Source organism: Myripristis murdjan, chromosome 6, assembly GCF_902150065.1.
Source record: "Myripristis murdjan chromosome 6, fMyrMur1.1, whole genome shotgun sequence".
Lineage (NCBI taxonomy): Eukaryota > Metazoa > Chordata > Actinopteri > Holocentriformes > Holocentridae > Myripristis > Myripristis murdjan.
The window spans coordinates 21,011,352-21,038,415 of NC_043985.1; the positions used below are offsets into that span (position 1 = coordinate 21,011,352).

General features: G+C 40.8%; 3 protein-coding genes across 3 annotated transcripts; all 3 read right to left on the reverse strand.

Annotated features, from left to right (window-relative positions):
- Window positions 1–1,222: 1,222 nt before the first annotated feature.
- LOC115361313 (high affinity choline transporter 1-like) lies at window positions 1,223–9,688 on the reverse strand. Its single transcript, XM_030054727.1, has 9 exons — window positions 9,589–9,688; window positions 7,248–7,527; window positions 7,030–7,143; window positions 6,074–6,229; window positions 5,818–5,966; window positions 5,573–5,719; window positions 4,593–4,746; window positions 4,155–4,372; window positions 1,223–4,021 (listed from the first exon to the last, which is right to left on the reverse strand). The coding sequence occupies exons 2-9, from the start codon at window positions 7,429–7,431 to the stop codon at window positions 3,506–3,508; spliced, it is 1,638 nt and encodes a 545-aa protein (XP_029910587.1). The 5' UTR covers window positions 7,432–7,527; window positions 9,589–9,688; the 3' UTR covers window positions 1,223–3,505.
- A 5,777-nt stretch (window positions 9,689–15,465) lies between these two features.
- On the reverse strand, window positions 15,466–20,072 carry cfap161 (cilia and flagella associated protein 161). Its single transcript, XM_030054694.1, has 8 exons — window positions 20,001–20,072; window positions 18,933–19,022; window positions 18,224–18,441; window positions 17,883–17,964; window positions 17,451–17,486; window positions 17,175–17,297; window positions 16,211–16,284; window positions 15,466–15,726 (listed from the first exon to the last, which is right to left on the reverse strand). The coding sequence occupies exons 1-8, from the start codon at window positions 20,070–20,072 to the stop codon at window positions 15,540–15,542; spliced, it is 882 nt and encodes a 293-aa protein (XP_029910554.1). The 3' UTR covers window positions 15,466–15,539.
- A 739-nt stretch (window positions 20,073–20,811) lies between these two features.
- Window positions 20,812–26,479, reverse strand: cers3b (ceramide synthase 3b). Its single transcript, XM_030054693.1, has 11 exons — window positions 26,339–26,479; window positions 24,631–24,807; window positions 24,421–24,538; window positions 23,798–23,916; window positions 23,567–23,624; window positions 23,051–23,101; window positions 22,864–22,956; window positions 22,441–22,569; window positions 21,398–21,504; window positions 21,149–21,302; window positions 20,812–20,971 (listed from the first exon to the last, which is right to left on the reverse strand). The coding sequence occupies exons 2-11, from the start codon at window positions 24,801–24,803 to the stop codon at window positions 20,852–20,854; spliced, it is 1,122 nt and encodes a 373-aa protein (XP_029910553.1). The 5' UTR covers window positions 24,804–24,807; window positions 26,339–26,479; the 3' UTR covers window positions 20,812–20,851.
- Window positions 26,480–27,064: the final 585 nt, after the last annotated feature.

A 27,064-nucleotide genomic window follows, 5' to 3' on the forward strand; every position in this document is an offset into this window, starting at 1 on the left:
TATTGTTTTTGACAGCTGGTTTCGGCCCATAGAAGGATCATGAATTCCTTCCAAGGTTGTGGCCTCGCCTGTTTGAGAAAAATATTGTTTGTTTTTTAGACCTTAGGCCTACTTGCTAATGAGGCGAGGTGAATTTTCAATCCCTCAGTCCCATGCAGTCTATTTTGTGCACTGGTGCTGCGATAGGTTACGTTCCGGACACCATCGTCACGGGCCTCAAGGAAAATCTGACATGGAGCTTCATTCGAGTAACCGGATAGAGCTGCATTATCATCCATTCACCCCATACATGAAGCATCAGCGGCGCAGCGGAATGGGCGTCGCTGGAAATCCGTATCCTGCGTGTTTCTCACTGCAGTTTTATTAATGGCACCGGCAGCATTTGCCGGTCATGCAGGTGCATCTGACCAACCAGGTGCATGTCATGTGCTCGCACTTCACTGCTGATAAGATAGCATTTATTATATAAACATTTTGAGCTCCTTTCATTTTCAGATGAATATTTTTCTAATTCCATCACACTACTGTTGAATCACAATCAAATATTAGATGTGTAAATTTTCCCGTGGCACAGAGGCAGAGGTAAAATGGCATAAGAACGCATAAAATGTGAAAGGAGTATTTCAACATAAATCAGTAAGCTGCAGACCATTCCTACATTTCGCAAACTGTACAGACAGTAACATAACCTCTGTTTCTCTTGCAAATGTCATGAGCCTATTTACATCCTGCTGTGATACATTGTTTTTTTTTTTGTTTTTTTTTTTGTATTTTGTTTATTTATTTATTTATTTATTTTCTGTTGCTCATTCCAGTAACGTTGCAGATTCGGGCCCCGCCAGAAAATACGAATCAAAAGCACATTATTTTGTGATCCCAAATAGAGCGAGTCTACAAAACCTGAAATTAATTAACGTGCTGAAAATTGTTGCGTTTATAAACAGGAATCCTGGATTGCTGCCGTGTTGAAATCATTTTGAAGAACTCAGTAAAGATGCGTCAATGACAGGACCTCAGTATCAGAGACTTTTAATTGAATAATAGCCTGGAAATTGCACTGTTTTATTGTTAACTACTAATACATTATGACACGGGATAAATGGCAACTCTAATGCAAAACAAAAATGATCAGAATGGCAAAAAATGAAATGTGAAAGTATGTTGATAAATCATGGAATTCTTCAATTAAAATCTGTACACCCATATTGCAGCTTGTCAGCCCTTTTTTTTTTTTTTTTTTTTTTTTGACTGTAAATAGCCATGTCTTATCAAGTTGGTGTCGTGTTTGGTTTTGGTCCGCTTCATGTTTAAAAGCCGCCATCTGCTGCTGCACGGGTGGCATTGCAATTGCATTGTGGTTTTATGGGTATTTACCACGGAGATTTCAAAATAATGGGAACTGTGGCCTAAAGGCAACAAAGAAAGACACTTTCTGTTAGTACTTTTCTGAACAAAAGCAGTGGTAATAAGTCTACCTACCTTTGCATTATTAGTCACTCTACCTAAAACTGTAGGCTATAACACATGAAAAGAGTATGTCCTTGACTATATATGTGTTGTATGTCTCTCACACTCATACACACACCCAAAAAACACCAAGTGATTCAATCAATCTTTGTCTAAGACCAAAGAGAGTTTGTATTTTCTTTTCTTGTATGGATTCAAAAACTGTGTGTTTGACCTGTTCTACTTCAAGGTGCCTTATCAAATCCCACCTTTAGAGATATCATCTGCTTGTGCAGTGTTTTCTTTTTTCTTTTTTTTCTTTTTTCTTTTTTTGGTTTAGCAGGCACACCTGGGAAGAAACTCTGGGAAGGTGCAGTCAACCACACTGCCTCAGGTATCTGCTATCACATGTTTTTTTTTCCACATGAACACTTACAGCATGCAGAATCACATATGAGCACAGATAATAACCAGAAAACAATATAACTTCCCATCTGTAGCTAACTGAGAGTCCTTGAGAACAGAGCTACAAAGAAATTAAAGGAATACTGAAAAAATGAAAATTGTTTTATCTAAATCAAGATATCTATTATTTCAAAAAGTTCACTCAGTTGCCTGCCTGAGGGTTATTGCTTTGGCTATATGCCATACTTAAAACTGCTCCTTATAAAACAACCAAATGTATGACGGCATATAGGGCCATTATAGGGAAAGAAACAAATACAGAGCTGGGAGAATAAAAGTCAGAATTTCTGAGATTACAGTAATAAATTTACGAGAAAAATACCCGCAAATTGATGAGACAAAACGTGAAATTTCAGACATTAAAAAGTCACAAATGTATGAGAAAAAAAAGTTTGCTTTGCTTTGCAAGGCTGGATCAGCCACACACTGCAGACGCCGCTGCTTTACTCATGGATGTATAAGCTTACTGTGTATCCAGTCTGCAGTTGATGACCAAATCAAATTAGTCAGATCATACTTTACAATTGTTGTGTTCTGAAAGCTAATCCTACCCAGGCAATAGGTGGTGCTATGTAACTGCTGTTATACAGACAGAGATGAAAAAGACAGGAAGTGTTGCTGTGTGCAGGGTTATAAGCTGGATGTAAGACATAGCACTCAGAAAATGAAGTTGTGACATTATAAATGATTTCATACAAATACACAGGGGCGCCGCCAGGAATTTTGGGCCCCATGAAAAAAAAAAAAAATATATATATATATATATATATTTACTAGTTGATGGTTTAATAATTTTATATTAGTTTTTACCTATTTTTTGGGGCCCCTGTCAGGCAAGGGCCCTTGGAATTGTCCTAACTTTTCCCCCATATACGGCGCCCCTGCAAATACATAACAGTAAGCAGATTTGGTTACAAGGAAACACAATGGCACAAATACGCCGTCATATAAATGTTTGTGGAGGACAGAATCATCTTTTTTTTAAACTAAATATAAATATATATAAAGCATACAGCATTTAAAACAAGATTTTTCACAAAGGTCTGTCATGTGCTACACACGATCAGTAATTTGCCAAATACACTAATGGTAATCCAACACATGTGCATATTTTTTTTTAATAACCCTGAATTTATTTATGCTGTCTAAATATAAATAACTTTTTTTTTTTTTTTTTTTGCAGTCTATTACAAAACTTGTTTCTTAGAAAAACTTACCATGGAAAGTGGATGGTTTTAATATTTTGAGACAATGTAATCTGATATCAAATTATGTATTTTGTATTTTTATCGCATCTGTATCATTGTGATTCCAGTAATTCAAAGGCCTATCATTTAAAGCTATGGTGTAAATGCTTTGTGTGTGTGTGTGTGTGTGTGTGTGTGTGTGTGTGTGTGTGTGTGTGTGTGTGTGAGTGTGAGTGTGTGAGTGAGAGAGAGAGAGAGAGAGAGAGAGAGAGAGAGAGAGAGAGAGAGAGAGAGAGAGAGAGAGAGAGAGAGAGAGAGACAGAGACAGAAAGTCAGGGAGTGTATAATGTCCATGGTCTCTGCAGTGAAAGAAGTAGATTGTGGTGTGTGTTGTACTGATATTAACCCTATAAGAATGTACTTGTGATATTGTTCGGTTTTGTTTGGTGCTCAGGTTTATCCTCGTCCTCTGACTCCTCTTTCTCTCCAAACACACCCAGCACATCCCAGGAGAGAGACAGCAGTCTATGTGAGAAGACAAGCTCCGCCAGGTAGGACACTATAAGAATACACAGTAGAGATACCAGCGTGGACAGAGTCCTGAAGGGGAAGTACTGGATGATGACCCCGTCCTGCTCCCTCCAGCCAGGGTACAAGATTACAGCAGGGATCCTGAGCAGCGGCTCCCCGCTCAGCAAACGCAGCACCATCCCCACTAAGTAGCCACTGATAGCACCATAGCTGTTGGCACGGCGAAAGTGCAAAACGCAGATGAGCTGCGGCAGGATAATGCAGTAGACGAGATCCCCGCTCACCAGCCAGAAGGCAAACACGCTGTCGTCACCAAAGGCCAGGGCTGTCCCTCCCAGGCCCAACAGCAACACACTAACACGGATCACCCACTGCAGCTCTCGCTCTGACGCCTGCAGGGACAGAGACGGAGGAAGGGGACAATTAAAATAGGTTTGCATTTCTGCATGGAGCTAAACCAAACATTAACAAACACACACACACACACACACACACACACACACACACACACACACACACACACACCTGTGTCCTTAAAATCCTCTTGTATATATTTTGGGTAAACATGGATGCAGAGGATAGCAGCGCAGAGTCCATGGAGGACATAACGGCTGCAGCCACTGAACCAATTCCTAACACTGACACCCAGGAGGGTGCGAGGTACTGCAGGGCCAGTGGCAGGATCCTTCCTGCCTCCCCGCGATCATAAGGAGAGGGTAGACCATACTCTGTCTGATTCCAGTCTTGGAGAAAAGGAGACATAGAGAGAGGACAAGATTGATACAGAGAAACAGGCAGAAACAACAGAGGAGGGGAGTAAGTGCTAAAGGTTAGGGTGAAGACTGCAAGGAATTTACGATCAAGGGGAATGGAGGAGGGGTGTGGTAACATCTGAAAAAAAAAACTTGTCTGCATGTCTTTGTGCGTATTTGTGCATAAATGAGAAGTTGCATTGGTGTGTACCTGCAGAGGCAGCCACTGCCCCAATGATAACTGAAGGGAGTCCCATGAGAGGAACTACACCAGCAGCAGCAAAACAGGTGATCTGAGCCTGAGCAGAGGAGGCTGCAGAGAGGATCCGCTGGTGTAGAGCCTGGTAGGCCAGCCCTCCCATAGCCTGCAACACACACACACACACACAAGCTTTGTCAGTGAACAAGTTTACCCAGTAGACAAATTTATAATTCATGTGATTAACCTAAATAGTTTAGGATAAAATGTGGTTTCACTTCAGAATCAGATTCAGAATCAGACATACTTTATTGATCCCTGAGTGGAAGCTGGGTCAGTTGCAGTTGCTCAAATTCTCAAGGGAGGAATATATTATAAACATAGGTGAAATTATAATAAATTGAAAAAAGAAATAAGAAAAAGAGACATGTGAATTAGAAATTTCTAACAAAAATTATTTGCATTATGTGTATATATGTGCATTAAACCTACTTGTGCATTAATCCTAGTTGCAAAAAAGTATGTGCATTATGTGCATTGTGTATATTATGTATAAATATGTGCATTAGTCCTACAAAAATATTACATCAATAAATACAGAAATATATAGAAACTAAGCACTTGTATGTTATTAGACTTTCGGGGGAAAATGTCTTAATGTCTCTTATGCTTTTATTACTTATTGTTATGAAAGGTTTATAAAGGTTTACTTATTATCACAAAACTCACATTTACTTTCGCACATTAATTCACACACTCTCGATTATTAAAGTCTAGTGTAACTATGATGGTGAATTGGAGCATTTGTGAATGTATCTATTTATATGTGATGTCATGAGGCGTGCGCAGTATGTGGAGTTGTTATTTTGTGTTTATCTATGTGTATTGTGCAAACTGTGACAAAAAATTCGAATAACATGGGCAATAATGTACCTATCTATATACCACACACACACACTCACAAAAACACGGTTAAAAATCTAAAATCTGACCAATAACAGCATCTCATCTGCCCACTTCCCTGCATCCTCCAGCTTCAGTTCACCAAGCCATGGGCCAGTATTTGACTGGTTGTGAAAGGCTGTGTGTGCGTTGTCCGCAGATGCAGGACTGAGAAGCATGAAGGGAATGCAGAACCACTGAAAAACAAAAACAGCATTTATAGCAAAAGTAAGACAAAGCTAAGACTTTACTAAGGTTCTCGGCTCATCACCCCCGTGCCTTTGCTGTTTCTTACCAGGCTAACAAAGATGAAGCAGAGCTGAATGATGTCAGTATAAGCCACAGAGTAGAGACCCCCCAGAAATGTGTAGGTGATAGAAACGGCTGCTGAGACAATGATGGAGACATTGGAGGACAGCCCCAGAATGACACTCATCGTTCCACCTGTAAATTACAGACATTAACTTACGATAGAAACAGAAGCACAACATGGAGACTGAGATTTGAGATTTAATTTGGACATAAAGACACAGGACTGAACATTTATCTACCAAGAGCAGCAAGGACGCAGGCAACCCACAAAATATCACTGATGAGAGCAGGAAGCAACAGTGCCGTGGTGAAGGAGTTGCCATAGTGATGCTGAAATGGGTCCAACATGGTCAAGTAGCGCTTTGATCTCATAGGTTTGGCAATAAACAATCCTCCTAAAGACACAGAGGACAACAATGACAAAACAAGAACCGAGGGAGAAAAAATACTTTAAAAATACAGTTCCTCAGGCCATGTGATGATTTAAAATAGCTTACATTAAACTGGATCTTGCTATTTACTAATTACTTGAGGAAGCATAGGCCATAGAATTGATGCTTGCTGTTTGTTTTGGGAATAGATTAGCAGAAACGTGAAGTACATAAGTTTTGCAGATATTACAAAAAACATACAAAATCACTGGTGTGGTCCTTTAATGTCTTTGTTCTGCAAATACCTCCTATCACCAATGTTGCTACTTGAGTGTTTTACTGTAACTAACGTGATGTTGACAGCTGGTATGCAGAGATGCATTTTTTTATGACACTGGGAGCAAACTCAAACATCGATTATCAATTGTCAGAAACTGCATTGCCGTAATTTTCTCTCTGTTTCTGAAATACTGCGCTAATCTTCTTCAGCATGGCGGCTTGCCAAGGCTATGTCCACGTGGTATGAAGTCCATATTATGACTGAAACTGGTTTGACATCTATTGAATCACATGCTTCTTCTCCTGGGATGCTGCCCAGCTCCTTATCCAGGCTGTAGTCCATCCCCTGTCTGAGCTGCTCTATCTCCCCTCTGATTGAGCTTCTGAAGTATGAGCCCCTAATACTGAACCTCACCAATTTCTCTCTTGCCTTCTTCCTCCTTTACATCAGTTTTCCTCATTAACAGCTGGCACCACTGGAATATATGTGTGTGTGTGTGTGTCTGACCTGCTGTTTGAACATACAAGCCCATGGTGGTGCTTACCCATAAGAAAAGTGATGAGATAAGCAGGAGGTCCCATGGCCCAGATGAGACCTTGAGCAGGAGAATAAACAGCCTCAGCAGTACCCATAATATAACCTCCTCCAACCCAGGTGGCTAGACAAAGGCACAGACCAGAGGAAAGTACATTGTAGAGCAGAGCTGCACAATGAGCACATACATGAGCCACAAAATGTAAATTCTAAACTCGCAAATCTTACCTGTCATTGTGAATATCCCCACCAGAACATTAATGTTGCGACCACCGACTATGGTGACCTCGCTCTTGCTGCCAATACATTTCTTCTCCTCTTTTCTGGATTTTCGAGACGCCCAGATCCCGGTTGCCAGAATGGCAATATAAAAAATCACCACGGCCACCAGCCCGGGGATATCCACTGCCATCTTTTCTTGGTTACGCAAAACGCATCCACCTCCGCTCAAGCCGGTCGGGGAATCACATCGAGAGGGGCAACCGTTCAAAAACCCGATTAAAATGACCTAGACAATAAGGCACAAAGAGAAATATACCAACATTGCGTTCTTACAACGGCATTATTTACGACGTCACTTCCATGCACATGTGAAAACCCCAGCGGAAGTGTCCGTGCTGTTGTATTGGGAGCCATTTGCTCAATAATGTCTCTGATAGGTTCATCTTTAATACAAAGGGCATGATAAATGTCTTTGAGACAAAAGAAAAGGATTATACCTTCAAAATGAGCATATCATTGCTCAAAAATATAAAGGGACACATGCATATGCACACACACACACACACACGCACGCACGCACGCACGCACGCACACACGCGCGCTCACCCTTCAATACATTGCCAGTGCTATTTACACTATGTACACAAATATAGCTTCCTGACGTGTTTTTCGTTTTCATTATGTTTAGTTATTCATATAATTTCAAATTTCATTTCAGTTTTCACTCAAGGGTGGCTAATTTCAGTTTAATCTCAATTTTTCATTGTAGGTTTTTTTTTTTTTTAAGTATCTCTTACTGTCAGAGATGGGCAAATAAACTTCATAATCTAACATGACACAAAATCTAAATATATCCTCATCAAATGTATGAAAATAAACTACAAAATGCTGATGTCAACAATGCACTGAATTTAAGCACATGTATTTTGAATTTTCAAATACCAAAGAAAAAGAAAAAAAAAATCATATAATAATAACATTACCATAAATGAAGATGCTGTATTACAATATTTTGAATGTGATTCTACATGAAAATCATGACATCACATGACTGTGATGTCACTTTTTAGCTTTTCCTACTTTCAGCAAACCCTGTCACAGCCCAACCCTGCGTTCCAATACTCATACTACCATACTATTTAGTAGGGAAAAAAATAATTAGTATGTCCCAATACATATTAAACTACATACTTTGTAAGGGCAGCTGCAGTAAATACTAAAAGTAAAAAGTATAAGTATGCGATTTGGAACGCAGGGCAACACTGCAGTTACACTCTGACCCTTGCGGACCTCAGTCGTACATGCTACGACTTGTTGGCCATCAACATTTTAAGCATGCCAGGACCCAAGACATGCCCCAAGTATGTTTCACACGTCCACATACAGAAATATTTATAGATAAGGACTGGCTTATAACTAACTAAATTGTTCACTAGCCTACTTACACTGGGAGAACTTGTTTCAATATTTTTCAGCCATTTATCTTAGCCTGTATATTTGGCATTACACTGCACAGCTTTATAGGATAGGCTCCAATTGTAAGCACATTTAATTATTATTTTATTTCTGCAGCCCATACATCTACATATTTCTATATACTGTGATGTGTTTTTATAATTGCAGTGAATTGTGTGTTGCACAAAGTGTGCTTGAAACTCTTAATGGAGTGGATGTACTGTGGATTTGGACAGCCCTCACTCCTCGCAGGCTTAGCTATACCACAATATCACTTTGGCTTTCATCCATCCACCGGGCAATTCATTTGGCTAAGCATTTCCACAGCCATCAGCTGACAAGTCACAACTTCCATCAGCATCATTCAGGCACACAGCATCACACTTTAAACTGACACGGTGTATTGTCATAATATTGATCACTTAAGGGGTAAATATTAAAATTAAAACACAATCGCACAATTAAATTTTTTCTGGAGTCTATGATGTAGCTAGAAAAACACCCTTCTTCTTTAATCTCAAGTTTGGATAGGCTTGGTTAGGCTGTTTTAAAATACAACTTACTGCTTCAAGAAGTAACATATCACAAAGTATGTTATATTTTTTCAGACCGATCAAATACAAATGACAAAAAAGTAGGCTGTACATATTTAAATTCTTCTAGGCTGATTAAAGTACTGCCCATCTCTGCTTACTGCTGACTGGTTTAAGGCTTTGAAAAATATAGTTTTGTTATTTCAGTTAATCTTAAAAGCAGATGTTGATCTCTGTTTAAGTTCTTACTTAATATGCCAAGTATCAAAACAAAAAGAATAAACAGAATATTTCCCTTGTGTAAATAAGCGACTTTACAAAATGAAAAACAAATAAATAAATAAAAAGGCTTGCCTTACCTGCACTTTACTTGTATATGTCTCTTGATTACAAGTGCTCCTTATGAAATGTGTGTCTCTGGTTTGGTAACGCTTTCAGTTGTCCATTCCTCTCCTTTACTAGCCTTTGTCTCTGAAATGGACAGGCAGGACCTCCCACAACATATAGTAGGTTTGAAGCTTGAAATGAGACACCGTCACTCAGCCTCGCACAGAGAGCGTGTTGTGTAAGCATAGAGCACAAGAGAAAGGAGTCTTTCCAACTCCCCTTTCTTTATTCTCCTCAGTTAACTCCTGTCCCCTTACTGGGAGCAGAAACATTAAGAATGACAGCAAATTACCTTATTACTGCCCTCCATAACTGCCATTGCTTTGTCTAAGGAGAAAAAGAGAGAGAGAGAGGGGGAGAGAGGGAGGGAGGGATAGAGAGAGAGAGAGAGAGAGAGAGAGAGAGAGAGAGAGAGCTTTAATCAATCATTTATCAGTACAGCCACCTTAGTTAAGAAAAATCTCAATACAACACAATAAATACAAAATAGACACAGAAAGAGAAAAACAAAACATCACATAATCTCATAAACATAATATTTTACACATTCCTACTCCACAATTAACAATCCATTATTATGAGAGAGAGAGACTGCAAATCAGTAGAATCAACATAAATTCATTGAAAGATCAATTGCGATAGACAAAGAGAGAAAATGTATATGTTACAGCTCTGGGCAGCTACATTCTTGTGCATGTATGTGCGTGCATGCTGATGTCCAGTCTAACTGCTCTAACTCAACAACCCGCAACCTTCTCCCAGTTAGTTAGTGCATCTAGACAGCTTCATATCTATATCTATATCTATATCTATATCCTAACAGCAAGCCCCGGATCACCAGTGACCTGAAAATACTTCCTAATAATAAGAAAAAACGCTTCAGGTCTGAGGAGGAAGCTGAGGGTGTGCAAGGACTCCTGCAGGAGGAAGCTGGAGGCCTAACTCCAGCAGAAAAACGACCAGCAGGCAGTACGCACCCTGGCCTCCACATTCCCTCACTGCCCCTAATATTTCCCCTAAAGCTGGTCTTTGATGACCTTAGACCACAGGTGAAATCATCACTTGGCTCTCTGTAATTTGCCTACCAACCTCATTTGAGAGTGGATAATGATATCATCTACCTGCTGCAGTGAGCTCACTCGCAACTGGATGTAACGGTTGCACTGTGAGAATCATATTACTTGATTTCTCCCGTGCATTCAACACCATCCAGCCACTGCTACTGAGGGAGAAGCCGCTGCTATCTGACAGGCAGACTGCAGTTTTGACCGGGCAGTGCTCTGACAGAAATGGTGGTGAGAACTGTCTGCCTTCCTCTCCACCTTGCACAACTCAGACTTCCAGTAGAACTCTGAATCATGCCATTCGCAGAATTTCTCTGATGACTCTCCAGTGGTTGGGTGTATAAATGACTGGAGAGAGTTACAGAACACTGTTGGGCAATTTTGTGGAGCTGTCTGGTAGAAATCACCTGCTTCTGAAAGTGGGCAAGATCAGCGAGATGGTGATTGACCTCAGAAGGAAGAGGACAGCTACACAGCCCCTGTGTATTCTGGGAGAGGAAGCTGGCATAGTGCAGGACTACAAGTACCTCAGCATCCACATTAACAACAGACTTGAGTATCTATCGATCTCAGGTCTTTGGTACTAGACTTCTTCAAAGTCTTTTTTACCTGGCTTGTTTATTGGCAAATAGACTTAAATTTGCACTGTTGCACTGTGTAAAATCCAGTGGTCAAATGCATATCTTATATTCATTCATGTTTTGATATGTTTTATTATCATGGTCTTATAATGGTCTTCTTTTGACTCAGAACAGGCTGTTTTCAGAGGTGAAAAGACTGATTGTTTCAGGAGTTTGGTGGAAAAACTGCATTCCTTGTTCACAGATGCAGTTATTTTGGAATACACTTAATCCTCCATTCTTTAACGCATCACTGTCTGTATCTGCTGTGCCAGATTTCTTCCTCTCTATATTCAAGTTCAAACAAATAACCCTGAATTTCCCATGAAATATCCAAATAGTTAATGTTGTCTTAGTCAAACCACTATTATGTGTTCTCTGCCTTCAGCACCTTTGAAAGGATGTCATTGTTGGTTTGTGTGTCAAAGTGGGTTAAGCTGTAAGCAGGGGTCTCAGGAAGTGGTCCCCTGTTTCAAGGCACCTCTATTGCTTGGCTATTGAGCTCTTGGTGTGCAGGCTCAGAGGCAGGCTTCTAGACCTGTTCATACCAGGACTCGCATATAGCCCTGCATTGGCTCTTACGCATCTGTGTAAAAATGCGTAAACAAAATGTACTATATAAATACAGCTGCCTTGCCTGAGACATAGCTGTCCTTATAGATCATCAGTATCATATTCAGGAACTGTTGATAGCCTCAGTCTATTCGAGAAAACCTCTTCTGTATAGTTAAATAATAGTTAAAGGTGCTACGTATTTTTTTAGACAATGAGGGTTTTGAGGAGCGAAACTGGGAAGGGATACTGGACAAGGATTTCGCTCCACTGTCTAAATGGCAGTGGTTGTTGTTATCACTAATGTAACCTGGTTGCCTACAAGGGCCAACAAGGGGCGTGCTAGAGGAAATGCAGAAGAGGCTGGTCAAATTCCAAGGCAACTGTAATTTTCCTCGAAGTACAAGAGGGAGGTCAAGGATTGATGAACCCTCTAAACATGGTTGGAGCTTTTTGGTTTCATATGAATCAGCGTTTTTTTTTTTTTTTTTACCCCCAGAGCTCAGTTGGAGAAGCCTGACTTGGACACTTTGAGGACAGCTGAGGGATTGCACTACAGTTGGCAGTTGCTGTGGCCAGATCATGAGATAGTTAATTTGCCAAGTCTAACACCTTTCTAATGGGCTGTTTTGTGGGCTTGGTTCTCATACTTCACTCTGACGGAGATTACCAGGTCAAGGTGGTTCACACTCAACAGGTTGAATCGGCAGCAGAGGCTGTCAAGAGTTTTCTGTCTTCCTGCTGTTTTAATCTGCTTGCTTGTCAACCTCTCTTTCTCTATGCCATCCCGTTTCTCTTTCTTCTGCTTGATAAAGCTTGTTGTTTGGTGTCCATCTTTACCTGCTCTGTAACTGAAATGGCTCGATTTTTCACTCCAGCCATCAGTTCTGTTAGTAACGTTAGGCCGACTGGGATTCGGTCATGACTGGGTGATATGGACAAAATCAAATAAGCTCATATCACGAAATCAAACTATATAATATCGATGTACCACCCTGCCCTACGTTCAGTTCAGGACATGGAGCACTGGCCCTGTTGAATGTTTTCAGTTGTTTGACAAAGCCAGACTGCAGTTCTGTCTCATCCAGTCATTTTTCATTAGACCATTTTAATCCACACTAATCCAATCTGAAATGGAATTTCAGCTTGCTGAACGAATTTCGCGAAAGTACTGAATGTTTGTGTTATTCAAGATTGAATTAAATCTTACTGAAATTTCAGTTTTGACAACATTGCCTTGTTCTTCTTCCGAGGGATGTCATAAATGTGAAATTAATCTATTCCACCCTTTGCGGTGGACTCCATGCAGCCCTCTTAAGGACCCCTGGTGGCTCCTGAATCCCAGTTTTGCAACTACTGCTTTATGGTGGTGGTGTCATATGCCACCAAGGAACAGCTGGTGTTTAGTCTGTTTGGACAGTAAGAAAGGCAGAGCTGGGCCATGGAGATGCAGGTGGTCTTTTTAGCCAGTCACTTACACCATCAGTTAATTGTTCCTACCTGTTTGAAGGTGTGGCAATCAGTGAAATCACCTCATGTAGCTGCTGGCTGAAATTAAAAACTGCAGACTCTTTAATCATGAGCGATGCTCATGATTAAACACTACCAGTATAATGATAATATTATAGTTTTATCTCATTAAATGATTCCCCCAGTGTTTAGCGTCACATTTTATTATTATTTTTTTTTTTACTGACCTTGTTCAGTTAAAGTGCAATGGTTATTATTGACACACAAAAATTAGATACATAGAAATTGTGTTTTAAGGAGGCCAAATTTCCATCTGGACATCTCTTCCCTTCAGCAAGAGACCAAAAAAAATACACCACCTGCTGACCAAAAGAATGGGCCAGTGGTTATGAAGGATCAGAGAAGGGGGCTCACTTACACGCACACACAAAGGTAATATGTCATGTATCTGCTTTCAGAGCAAGGTCAGAGCCACTTTTCAGCATTCCCTATCAAGGAGCTGCACGTGTCTCTTCTGCCCAGAAACACCAGCTCTAAAGTCTCTCGAATATAGATCACTCTCCTACTGTGGTCAGAGTCACGTGGTGCACTGTTATCAAGACTCACACAGAACAGAGACAACTTCTCCACCTTGACACCATTTGCATTACTCATACTGGATCCATCCAGTTTCTCATAACCCATGATAACCTCATGTAACTCTATCCCCCTCTCATCAGTCTCATTCATTTTGCATGTAGCTATCTTTTACTTGCACCTCTAGTTACTCTGAGACACAGGGATTTCAGAATCCTTAATGTCTAGGCTTTCTTTTAACACTAGGGATAGCCTTTTTGCCATAATAATAACAGGAAGAGAAACACCCTTGTAATTATTTGTGAAATATGTGTTTAAGTTAAATCAGCACCTCATCCGTGTCCTCTCCCACTGCCCACACATAGCTTGCATTCCTTAAAAAGGAAAATACCCTCCAACGGTGGGAAACGCTGTAAATTAGACACAGCAGCTCTGACAAAGTCATGACACAATAGACTAAACACCAACTGTGCAGCTAACTCCGTGTAGATTGTGTGCATTCCTTTGCAGAGAGCAAGGAGAACTCTTTCGAGCACTAGTAATTACAGACCTGGAACAGAAAACCCCGAGCACTGACAAGTAATGTATTAAGTCATTAGCCCGGTATAGGCCATTAATAATATGTCAAAGTGACCTGATAAAGCTGAGTCCTTAAATGCAGACTATGTGGTTTCAAATGGGAAATCACACCACCTTGTTATGATGTGGTAAAGAATGATGAATGGCACTCAATTCTCAAAATAACAGAGCTTAGAAATGCCTCAGGAATTCAGGGCAACTCTTTTATCCCATCAGAATCCCATATGTAAGAGCATTTTGCACCACTGATTATGTTTTTGTGTACATTTGACATCAAAACATTAGGTTCAATCCCAAAAGTGTTCCATTAATTCTATGGGTTGTTACTCTTGGCATGAACCTGAGGGGTTTTATCCTTCCTCAGCCTCATCTGTCACATTATTCAAACTGCCTTTAACAATACCTCTGAAGCTGTGGCAGGTTCCAGAAAATACAGCAGAGCATTTGAACCTCCTATGTGCTCCTTAGAGTGACCCACATGGACGCTGATTTTATCTATGTTAATCTGTAAACCCTTAAAATGGCTGCTTAATCCAATGTCTAATGTCTGACTAGAACAAAGAAAGTCAAATTCTTCCTCTGTTTGAAGAAACATATCATATTGCTTCTTCATGCAGGGAGTACTGATGGCTCAGCTGGCTAATGCAGTGTCCTGGATTTGAGTATGGCTTGAGACATAGTATCATCACTCAGGGGTGCCGCCAGGAATTTTGGGCCCCATGAAAAAGATATAGATATATATATTTACTCAATGATGGTTTAATAATTTTATATTAGTTTTTACCTATTTTTTGGGGCCCCTGCCAGGCAAGGGCCCTTGGAATTGTCCTAACTTTCCTCCCATATACGGCGCCCCTGTCATCACTTACTCTGTCTACCCATCTTTCTTGTATCTCGTCATTTTGACAGTAAAAAGCTGTATGGAATGAAAAAAAAACCAAAAAAAAAACATCAAGTGTAAATCAGGGAAAAATCAGTGACCCAGACACATCTTTATTTCAAACAGTATTGCTGTTGATAACGATGTTGTATCTCTTTGTTTTCTGTCATTATATTTTTGGCTTAAATGCCAGGGTCTGTCTGTGTTGGCTCAGTGGCTTTGTCCACTGGCTGTGAGCGTTCAAGAAGTAAAAGCCCGTCCCCTGCAGGGTCAGAAGTGGACAGCACCCAGTGATTGTTGTCCTGCTCAGCTTTGTGGGAATCCAAGAAGGTGTGGGCCGTCACTTCATATTCTCTGCCATAGGTGGTCCTGCAGAGACAAGAGTGTTACCCGCAGCACTATAGAGAGCTTATCAGTGATACACAGACATTATGGGGGCCCTCAGTCCCTGATAACAGTGGATATGAACAACTGATTGTGTTTCTGCTGTAAACTTAGAACTTGCCCGTCTCAACAGCAATGAATACACATAATTTAAGTTCCAATGACATGACAGTAATAAGTAATAATAAGGTGGACAAATCCATCTTATTAAACTGTTTACTTTTACATAGGATTTACCATTTCTGAATTGACCTTCACTCACAGCACAACAATCTATGTCAGGTATCTCTCTTTCCAGTCCAGGACCAGGAGATATATATGCAGCCATCATTTAGCCACTTGCATCGACAATTCCCTAGTGGACTTCCATAATGAGGTCAGACACGGTTGCCAGGAGATGCAGCTGCAAAGTCTATACTGTATAACATGTTCCACTTTGAGGATATTTTAAAAGTTAAGAGGAAATTACCAAAGAACTTGATTGCCCAGAACAGCAAGAGCCTGGTTTGTCTTGCAGTGTGTTATGAGCACTTTCACGTTTGCCTGTCAGGGTATAAAGAAGGGATTCGATTTTTTTTTTAAACATAACATAAAAATATTGCAGGTAATACAATGCAAAACAACACTAACAACAACAAGCAAACAAACAAAAAATTGGTGAGCGTAGATACAGTCAGCAGCATGTCATCTGTGAGAGGGTGGGGTCACGGTAAGCAAAAACAAAGTGAATCTATCACTGTAACTGTAGTGAGGCAGAAAACAGACAGACACAACAGATTTTAAATCCCAAACATATGAAAATTGGACAAGGTATCAAGTGCAACTGATGCAGCTCCAGAGATGGCAAGCTGCTGGAGTGAACATTTACTTTTACACCACACCTGCCAACCTGCATTTGGCATGCCAACCAGGCATTTCTTTGTCAAAATATGATGGTATGAAACTTTTTACAATGTTTACCCCACAGTCAGCCATTCACACACACATGGCAGAGGCTACCATGCAAGGTGCCAGCAACGCATCAGGAGCAGTTAGCACTTCAGTGTCTTGATGAGCCGGGGATCAAACCAGGAACTCTCCAATTCCCAGACAACTGCTCTACCTCTGGAGCCACACCATTGTGTCTTCAGCAGTCTGTTTTGTCTATCCATTTGTCTTTCCCTCATCACCCCACCCCCATTTCATATCTAATATAAGATATTGCAAGATTTTAACACTCCAGTACTAAACTGCAGTGACTATATTAGATGAGGGGCATGGGTCCATATTTTGGATGGGCATTTCTGGCTGTGCTGACTGTATCTATTGGCCATGTTATGATCTTGGACCATGGCTACACCAATTCACAGCTATCCTGAATCATCTATTGAATTTATTACAGTACAAAAAAAGGACATTTATTGGTGTTATTAGTTATCAGGGAGTGGACTTACAGGGATAGGCTGACCCTCGTATTCAAGCCTCTCCTGGGGATCAAAGTGCAATATCTTCCACCATGACACAAAAGAGCTATCCTCCTCCAAATTCACTTCCTGGAGGCGGGACTTCTTTGCACACTTCAAATGAAGTCACAATATTTTCAAGACTCCCAGCATGACAAAGACTCCTTGTAACACATTTCCTTACATCGGATTCTGGTTTATGGCCAAGTTATAGAACACATGACCATTTAAGTTTTTCATCGTTAATAAATGTTAGACTTGTTTTACCTTCTGAAAAGTCCGAAGGTCACTGGTCAAAAAAAGCTGAAGGAAGAAGGAAACATATGCACAACCACACTGAGAGGTTAGAAGGAGTGTGTGATTCATTAAGCCAAAAAGCCTGTACTTTACAGTGATTTCAGAAAAGCTAAGAAACACTGGTAGACACAACACAAAGTGAACCCTGTGTCAAATGTATAAAAAAGAGGACACATACACTACATTTCTTGCTCTAGTAAATGTAATTCTGTAATTAAAGGACACTCTCTTTTTTCTGGTTGTAAAAGCATTGTTTGATGCTTCATACTGTCTCACATCTTACATATTGGGGCTTAAACTTTATATAATCAGACCGTTTTAAGTATTGACATAGGAACATGGTTTAAGGAAGTTGCTGTGTGTGTGTGTGTGTGTGTGTGTGTGTGTGTGTGTGTTACTCACTCCTCCGGCAAAGCCACTTGTTGATTTCAGGGCAAAACTCTGCTCATAATGTAGAGCCGATCCCTCTGGACTGCCATCGACACTAAACACACACATGTGGTGTTATGGGCTTACATCCACTACTCAAGCTGAGGGGGGATGAGGGTGGATGGCATCCCTCCTGAAATAAAAATGGTCAAAATCTTCCCCCCTGTAAAACTGACATCCTCACTTTTCATCAAGTGAAAAAAATTGACCATCCCCCCTGAATTTTTTTTTACAACTCGACTACTGCTTACATCTGTGTGTGTGACATGCACAGGCACTACACTACTGTGTGTAATGCTGATGTGAGTGCGCACCTGGTGATGATAAAGGCATTGCGTGCACAGGGCTGCAAACTTCGTCCTGCACTAATTGCACATGGGGCTTGAATGACAGGGTTAGAGGTCTTCGACAAACTGCTGATGTCGGCGTTGATGCTGATGGAGGTGCACTCTCTGTCCGGCCCGCCCACATTCACCAACATCACAACATCTCCAAAGTGCAATCCACCATCCTTCGACACAGAGAGATTCACCTGCACACAGGAGCCCACAGCATAACCAGTTTCATCATTATGATATTTATAATCACCATAATTTCCATCATCATCATCATCATCATCATCATCATCTTCATCATCATCATCATCATCATCATCATCATCATCATCATCATCATATAAGTTATTGTTTTTGAAGTTTTCACTTATTCCCTGTGTTCCATTTCTGTTTTATGGCAGTGTAAGTTGTTTCAAAGTATTTTCTTCTTTTTTAGTCTTTTTTTTTTCTTTTTCAATAGTCATTACTTTTCCAAGTAAATATTTTTTGGGCTAACATATTTGATTATTCAGTGCATGCACAAAATGAAAGCAGGCATCAAACACAGGGGTTTTGTGTTTCTTTGTTTGTTTGTTTATCAACTGAAATACATCTAGATTTCTAAGTAACATCTTAGCCAGACCTTAAATATTACACTATTTTGAAAGAACATAGAAGTAGTAGACTCAGATCAGTTGTCCCTTCATACCTGTCTCAAAATGTTGTGTTTCAGGAAGTCTACTTTCTGCACAGTGAGTTCACCCTTCTCCTTCCTCTCCAGGAACTCTTTGACTGCGTCCTGGAGGGAGAAAATATATGAAAAGTGTCGATGCATCAAAATCACTCCACCAGTTGGACTAATGCAGCCAGTACTTTAATACTCTTCTAGCATCATCACAGATTGATTTTTGGACAGAATCAGAATCAGTCACAAGATTAAGGTCATGGTCGGCCTACAACCAAATGAATCAAGCATCCATCATTCATTTGCAGCAGTGTGTTGTCATGAGATTTATGCTTATGGGGCACAGGCCTAAAAACCTGGAGCACTGTGCAGTCCTTTTAAGCACTGTATCATCAGTCTGTGACTTTCAATGCAATGCAAAAGTTACTTTACTTTCCCTCAACTTGCTTCATTATCCACAGATAAGATTTCCTACATTTCCCAGAAGGACTTTTGGTGACCAGCAAAGGAAGTGTTAACTAATTTCTCTCAGTGTGGGTTGTGGAAAAAGCGATACTGACATCCACCACATAGTAAGAGCAATTAAGTACTGTGAGCAGCACAAGCCAATCAGAGCTGTAGTAGCAGAGGTTATGATTACTGGACGTAGGTGCATGCAGGTATGTGTTCCTCTATGTTCAGTTCATTTGATTTAACAGACCAGTTAATGTTTGGACAGTTATCCACAGGAAGAAAAATGAAACCAAACAACAAAATGAAGCCGGAAACAGAGACATAACGTTGTGTAATTCGTGGCTTAAAATGTGCTTTTTTCTTTCCACTTTTTTTTTTTTTTCCAGAAATATTAACGTGTTTTAGGTGCCTGTATGATTTCGGTGTAAATAACTAGGCTAAATATGGGCGCGTCATTGCAAAAGATGCTATATGTGATGGTGCACGTTTAGATTTTATACACCGCTTGTCTACAAAAATCTCTCTTCATCCATACAGCTGGAAAAAGATAGCGACGACAGGTGTGTCCGATAATGGATGTTTGCTCTACAGACGCCAGTTTACACCACAAAGTTGCCTGCCTGTCAGTTTTGAACAAACCTCTTCCAAGCGCAGGTTCATGTCCCAGTTTCCGACTCGCACCTTTGGACAGTAAGTTCTCACATAAGCCATGCTGATTTTAAGCTACTTGTATTAACTTTTCCAAACCGCTACTTTAACCAGCAAGCATGGTTTGTTTACTGGTGTCCATGGTAACAGCGTCTTGGCTTCCTCCAGTTCCCGTCGATTGTCGCCAGAGGGCGCGCTGATACAGCTAATAATCCTGAGCACCATCAGCGCGCCTACAGTATAATTTCTCTTCTTTGAACCATGAATTCAGCATCCTGATATATTCAGTTTAATTAATTATACACAGTCCTACACTCTCTTAAAAACAGATTCCCTCACAGTGTTTGTGTTTGGCACTAACACAGAGAAGCATGAGCCTGCATGCACACTTACACACGTGGGCACACACCCACACATGTAGGACTCATCATTGCCATCATCATCATCATCATCATCATCATCCTCATCATCCTCATCATCATCATCATCCTTAGCCTCATCATCATCATCATCCTTAGCCTCATCGCCATTATCAGTGGCAAAACCAACACACTAAAGGTGTCTGTTGCTTTTTTATTATTATTAATAATATACATTTTTTACAGTTTATCATTGGATTCAGTGAACTCCAGAGACCAGCATTGCATTACATGTTATGCATCATCCTTCACAGTTCCTTTTAAAATCATACTTTCTGCTCAAGTATAACGTCCCCTTTGCAACACGATTATATTCCATCGATGGGCTCCTGCCAATGACAACTGGCATCTGGACTGTGAGTCTGTCCGTTTATGTGTCCATGTTTTTTTTTTTATAGATTTCTCTCTGCTTTTTTGTCTGCATCAGTGCCCGTTGGCCCGGCCTCTGGCTCCAGTGCCATTCATGTGACTCTGTCGGTGGTTTCTCTTCTTAGGTGGGTCACTGTCATCCTCGTCTTCATCACTCCTGTCATCCCCTTCCAGCTGCAGGATGATGCGCCACACAGTAGATGTAGGAAATGATAACCAAGGAGGAGAGAAAGAGTTAAGAAATGGTGAGATAACAAACTTTCAGAGGCATGAAACTTGCAGAACTGACATCACATCATTTTCACAAATCCCCCTTCTCTTTATACACATGTGGATACTACTGCACAGCACCTTGTTGAAGATGAACTTGTAAAGCATTCGTGAAATAAGAGCGGCCCAGTAGAGGTGGAGCATCTGCAGAACCAGCAACATGATGTTGAAGAAGTAGTAGCCAAAGAAGGGAGCAAACAGCTCTACTGGGTATACCCATGTACAGTGGATCAGCCTGTAGAAGGTAAGCATACATGACTTTTTCCACACATCACACAGCGATCATCACCCAAATACTCAATTATGGTTACTTCTATTTTGCAGACTTACCAGAAAGGCAAAATGACAAGTCTTGTCATCATGAAGAGAATTGTGAACACCACAAATATAGCGTTGGCTGTCCCTTTCCACTTGCCATAGTTGAATATCTTTGCACCCTGTGAGAGGATAAGGTCAAAACAGTGAAAGGAAACAAGTTAGACCCTTTGCCTTAAAGGAATATTTTGTCCCAAAATGAAAATCCAGCAATTAAATCAGGATTTCTACATTGGCATTTTGAGCAAAACTAATTTTGCTGCTTAAAAAATATCCAAAGAGTCCCCTCTAACCCAAGTGTGTACGTCTATCATGCATGCCATCCCCTTTCTCTCCCCTGCCTTTCCTGTCTCTCTACACTATCACAGCCAAATAAAGCAGGAATGACAAAAAAAATAAAAAAAATAAAAAAGGTAAAACTCAGTGAAGTAGGACCAACACATGGGAATATGAAAAAGACTGAGGAGTCATATTTAGAAGAAAAAAAAAAAAAAAAAAAAACTTGCTATTTGGGAAAGTACAGGACACTGGCACAAAAAAGTGACAAGTCCAAATGTTTCAGTCCTATGCTAAGATATCAAAATCTCAGCAATATTACTAATGCTGTTGATCCACTCTGCGGCAGGAGTGCATGGCCAGAGATTGTCAGTAATCCATGTACACAGCACATCCTTACCTCTATGGTAGCTGTTCATGCATGCAGCATGCAGACAGAGGAGCATTAGCAGTGGGTCAGAGGGAGCCAGCAGGCAGGCATGAATATTTGGGCAATAGGCATGCATCTTTGGCAGAACTTTTGTTTTGCGTTTGTTTTTGTTTTCAAACCTATTCAAGAGCTGCCTAGAGCAACAAACACTCACGCCCATGTCACTCAAACTACAGAATTCAGTGGAAACATGTTTTCACAGCTCTAGAAAACTGCATAAAAGTTGATGACTGATTCTGTTGGGTGGGTGAACTATTCCTTTAAGCCCACAGATTTCTGTAGACCACAGTGAGGAACCAGCCTATCACAGATTATGTTTATGCACATGCTCTGATGTAAGAGTAGAACTGACCTCTAGCAGTATGTCAGCGGAGTCATGAACCGCCATAACAAGAGTCCCAATACGGATGTAGTTGGAGATCCACGAGAAACCCAGAAGAGTCAGAGTGGCTATGTGGTGAATCACCTGCTCTTTGAAATCCTACATAAATAACACATGAGTATGTATGCATACACATAAGCATTGTTGTTGCATGTTTGTAATGTGATAGGCAAAATCAAGGATTCATTTCAAAATGGACATGGTGTCTGAAAATTACTAGTAATTATTAGTTACTTACTATTTTAAGTTGTTTCAGAGTTTTTTTTCTTAGAAAATTGTGTTAACACATGGAGTAATGAATTTAAGGTGAAAGCTTTTTGAAATGAAACTCTTTGTAAAGTGAAGGACTTTATGCTTTATTTTGAAATAGATACAAACGTCCTGTGCACTCACCTTCCGTTTCACATCAGCTGTAAGTCTGAGTAGCAGAGAAAGGTAGAAGCCCATTTCCAAGAGGTAATACCAGTACTGAGATGGTAGCATGGACTACATGGACACATGCACACACACAATGACAAGATGGTAACATTATAATATTGTAGGAGGAATGGTTGGTGTCAAAGTAAAAGGTAAGGCTCACCTGTTTAGGGAAACCTGCCCAAACCTCCCTCAGATTATAAAGCCAAGGTTTCTAAAGCAAGCAAAAAAAAAAAAGGAGAAGGGTTGTGTGAGGGGGATGGAGGATTCATCTGAAAGCAGTGCTGAGGGTAAACATTGGCCAATGAGCTCATGTGTGTTTTTCTGCTATATCAACTGCCTGCCAGAGTGTGAGAAAAAAAAAACCTTAAGCACAGAGAGGCACAGAGAGAGAGAGAGAGAGAGAGAGAGAGAGAGAGAGAGAGAGAGAGAGAGAGAGAGAGAGAGATAGTGAAAGTAAAGAGATACACACAAATTATGAGGGGGAAAAGGGAAGAAAGGAGGGAAAGAGAGAGAGAGAGAGAGAGAGAGAGAGAGAGAGAGAGAGAGAGAGAGAGAGAGAGAGAGAGAGAGAGAGAGAGAGAGCAAAGCAAAATATTTTAAGCAAAGGAAAACTGGCTGCTCTGAGCAACATACATGTCCCTGTGCTGAAACAAGGAAAAGACGCAGGAATACTCACATCATAGAGGGCTACGACTCCCCCAATAAATGCAAATAAGTAGAACACACATCTCCAACTGTTGACATGCAAAAAACATAACGTCAGCTGCCTGATTTTGCCTTCTGTCACAATGTTGACACTCACCTCTGAAAAAAACTGAGATAATGTCAAAGACAGATTTGGACAGATAGATAGATAGATAGATAGATAGATAGTAGATAGATAGATAGATGAACCACACATACACACCTGGCCTCACAGAACCTCTTGCGAAGCCCTGGTCGCTCCTGGTTCCTCCTCCTCCTGAACCAGATTTGAACTCTCCTCTCTTGCCAGCTGGTCTTCTTACACAGAGACCTCACATCAGCCTGAGACAGAAGGAAGAAAAAGACATACTTGTTACACTCCCACTCACCGCCTCACTTCGCTGAGAGCCAAGTTACACACCAGCACCAATTTTTTTGCTCCTTGGTAAACGAGGTTTGATGCAAAATAATAAAAGTGTTTATTCCTTTACTGTGCAGGTGATTCACTATTTCGGCAACAGAGAGAACAAATATTTAACTTAATCAGCAAACTTTGCAAGACGCCAGGGAATTCACTAATTAAATCAGATTTTAATCAAATTTTAATTCTAACCTAAGGCGTACATGATGCTCTGAGAAAGATTCTTAGGCTTTTACTTTTCATAATATCACTGCATTGTGCATATCACTAAATGGAGGAAAAAGGAAACTCAGATGGCAACTTCAGTCTCATTCACTTTCACTAAATTGCTTTGTATGTCGGTCTCACCAGTTTTGTAAGATGTGTGAGATTGTGTGCACAGAAAATAACCTCTTTTGTTTCAGGGTACTGCCCCTTTAATGTACCTGTGATGGGACTCGCGAATGGCTGCAGAAGTAGTTTTCTAGGATATGATTGGGCTCTGCCGGGAGACGCACCCGATCCCTAATTCCCCAAACATTAGCCAGTGGTGTGGCCAGGTACCTGCAACAGCCCACAGACAACAGGAAATAAGGGCGGGTTAAAGCCGTGAGTCTGGTGATAGTTACACACTGACATGACTCACACATCCTCACCTCTCAAACAGGTATCTGACTAGCAGCAGGCAGAGGGCGCAGGGCACAACAGCGTAGAGGTGAGAGGGTTTAGCATAGACCCGGCCCTCGTGGTCCTGCAGGTCAGACCAGGAGACGTTTGCTGGCAGCCACAGACGCTCCCACCACAGCCACTCGCTGACCATCGCCAACATGCTGCTGGGGAACATGGAATGAACTGAATCAAACATTGAGCTTCGGTACCATACAATAAAACATCATTTAGGTTCATTCTCAATTTTAAAATAGTATTTTTCCTAAAACAAGTGTAAAATTCTGGCGATAGGGGGAGATTTTCACATGTAGTTCCACATGCTTCCAAGGTGAAATAAGGCACTGGTATTAAGGAGATGAGACTTTATTGAGACACTGACTTGACTTGTTGAAACAGGGTGATTTATATTAGACAGAGGTGAAATTATCATATCCCAATGGCAGATTTTCCACTGTGTTTTGAGAGAAATATGCTTATGTTTCAACTTTAATTAGGTGACGTTAACACAAATATACATCGATATATATTTTTGTAATGTGCAGCATCAATCTATGTAAACCAGTCAAAGCAAAAAGTGGATTCAGCTGATTTAATTCCACAGCAGCCAACACAATTTTCAAACTAGAAAAACGAGTGGCTCTTGACAGAAGCAGCTTGTATACTTGACAAATACCAGTCACAGCCAAAATCTGACGCTATTTGGCTTGTGGCTCATGCCCGCTTCAAGCTGTGGTGGCTACCGTGTACTATTTTTAAAACCTTCAATTTATGCCATGGCTGAGCGTCTTTACCGTAAAACTGTACTGTGAACATGCAAACGTGACAGGAAGTGCGTGATTTGGAGATAGAGAATGAGATGTCAAAGGCCAAGAGAGATAAAATGGGTGAGGAGTAATTGAAGATTAGAGAGAAGTAAAGTCCCTGCTCTTGTGGACTCTGCCCATAACAGACAGTGCAGATAAAATATCTCTTCCCAGCAGAACAATGAGAAGGCTTCTTTCCCAATGTGTGAAGTCAAGGCGGAGGTCTTTTGTCTAAATAGTGTAAACAAGTGTAAACAAGGATGATATATGTTTGCATGACAGGAACTCACAGCAGTATGTGTAATGTATATGTTGTATGTAATCTTTATGTGTGTAGATACTGTACATTATGTATACATTAGTGTTTCTTTAAACTCCAAAGTCAGGTAATGAGCCTGCATGGGAAAACCAGCCTACCTGCAGGCAGTGTTGTCTTTGGCATAGGCAAGTTCCAACAGAGGAAAGAGGGGAAGTTTGGGCAGGAGGAGGGTGCAAAAAGAGTGTGTGACAGTCAAATGAAACTCTCTGAAAAAAAATGCATGAAAACACAGCTAGACTCAGTCTTCTGCTCTTCACATGCAAAAACCTCAGACTCATGTTTAAAGATCAAAATCAGATGATCTGCAGTGGCTACGTGAACACATATCCAGTCCCTTTTAGTATGTCTGTGAGAACACAAGCACACACACACACACACACAGACACACACACGCACACACACACACACACATACGCACACATTTTAAGCACGTGTTGTATGTGTTTGTATTGTATTGGTGCGTTTGCCCTAGAGAAGTCTCTTTTGAGAATGATATCCTGTGAATTAACAAGATTACCTGTTTAAATAAAGGCTAAATAAATAAATCAAATCAAATAAAACACACAAACTCACCTTCAGTGCACCCAGTGTGGATAGTGCAGTGTGTTTTCCAGGGACCTGTCACTAAGAAGCTGATATATGACTTATAGACTGTTATGTATTCATTCACCTCAGATAACAGTACTGTGAGATCCTATACTTTAGGTAAGAGCTTCGGTAGTTGTGTAGCCATCCTTTGAAGAGTAGTAAGTAAAATGGAAGGCAAATATTTACTTATGTTCTCCAACACGTTCCCTAATCTACTGATCATACTATGTGTGTGTACTATGTGAGGCAGCATGCTCCAGTGAGTGTGTTTTTGAGCATGCGTGTGTGGTGGCTCACCTGGTTAGAAGGAATGGGCCACTTCTCTCCCTCCTCCCCTTTCTCTCTCTTTCTTTCCCTTTCCCTCCCTTTCTGTCTCTTGACTGCTGCTGCAGTCACACCCTTGTAGTTCAGTCCTCAGCGCTCAAAACCTCTGGCTGTATGTCCAAGGAGCATTTTGCATCAAAACAGCTGTATAGGGTTTGCTGCAGTAGTCATCTGAGCACTGGATTGTTTGCATACCCTCACCTGCAAGAATTCCCTTGGAATGCTGGGAAGCCCCCCACAAAGGCCCCATTCACTGCAGGGGCGGGGGAGGAGGGGCTAATACAGGTAATGGATAGAGGAGAAAAGGGAACATTGACAAAGAGAGAGAGGGAGAGAGTGTCTACAGAGAGAGAAACTATCATATCAGTCTGCATAATTTGTTGGCTG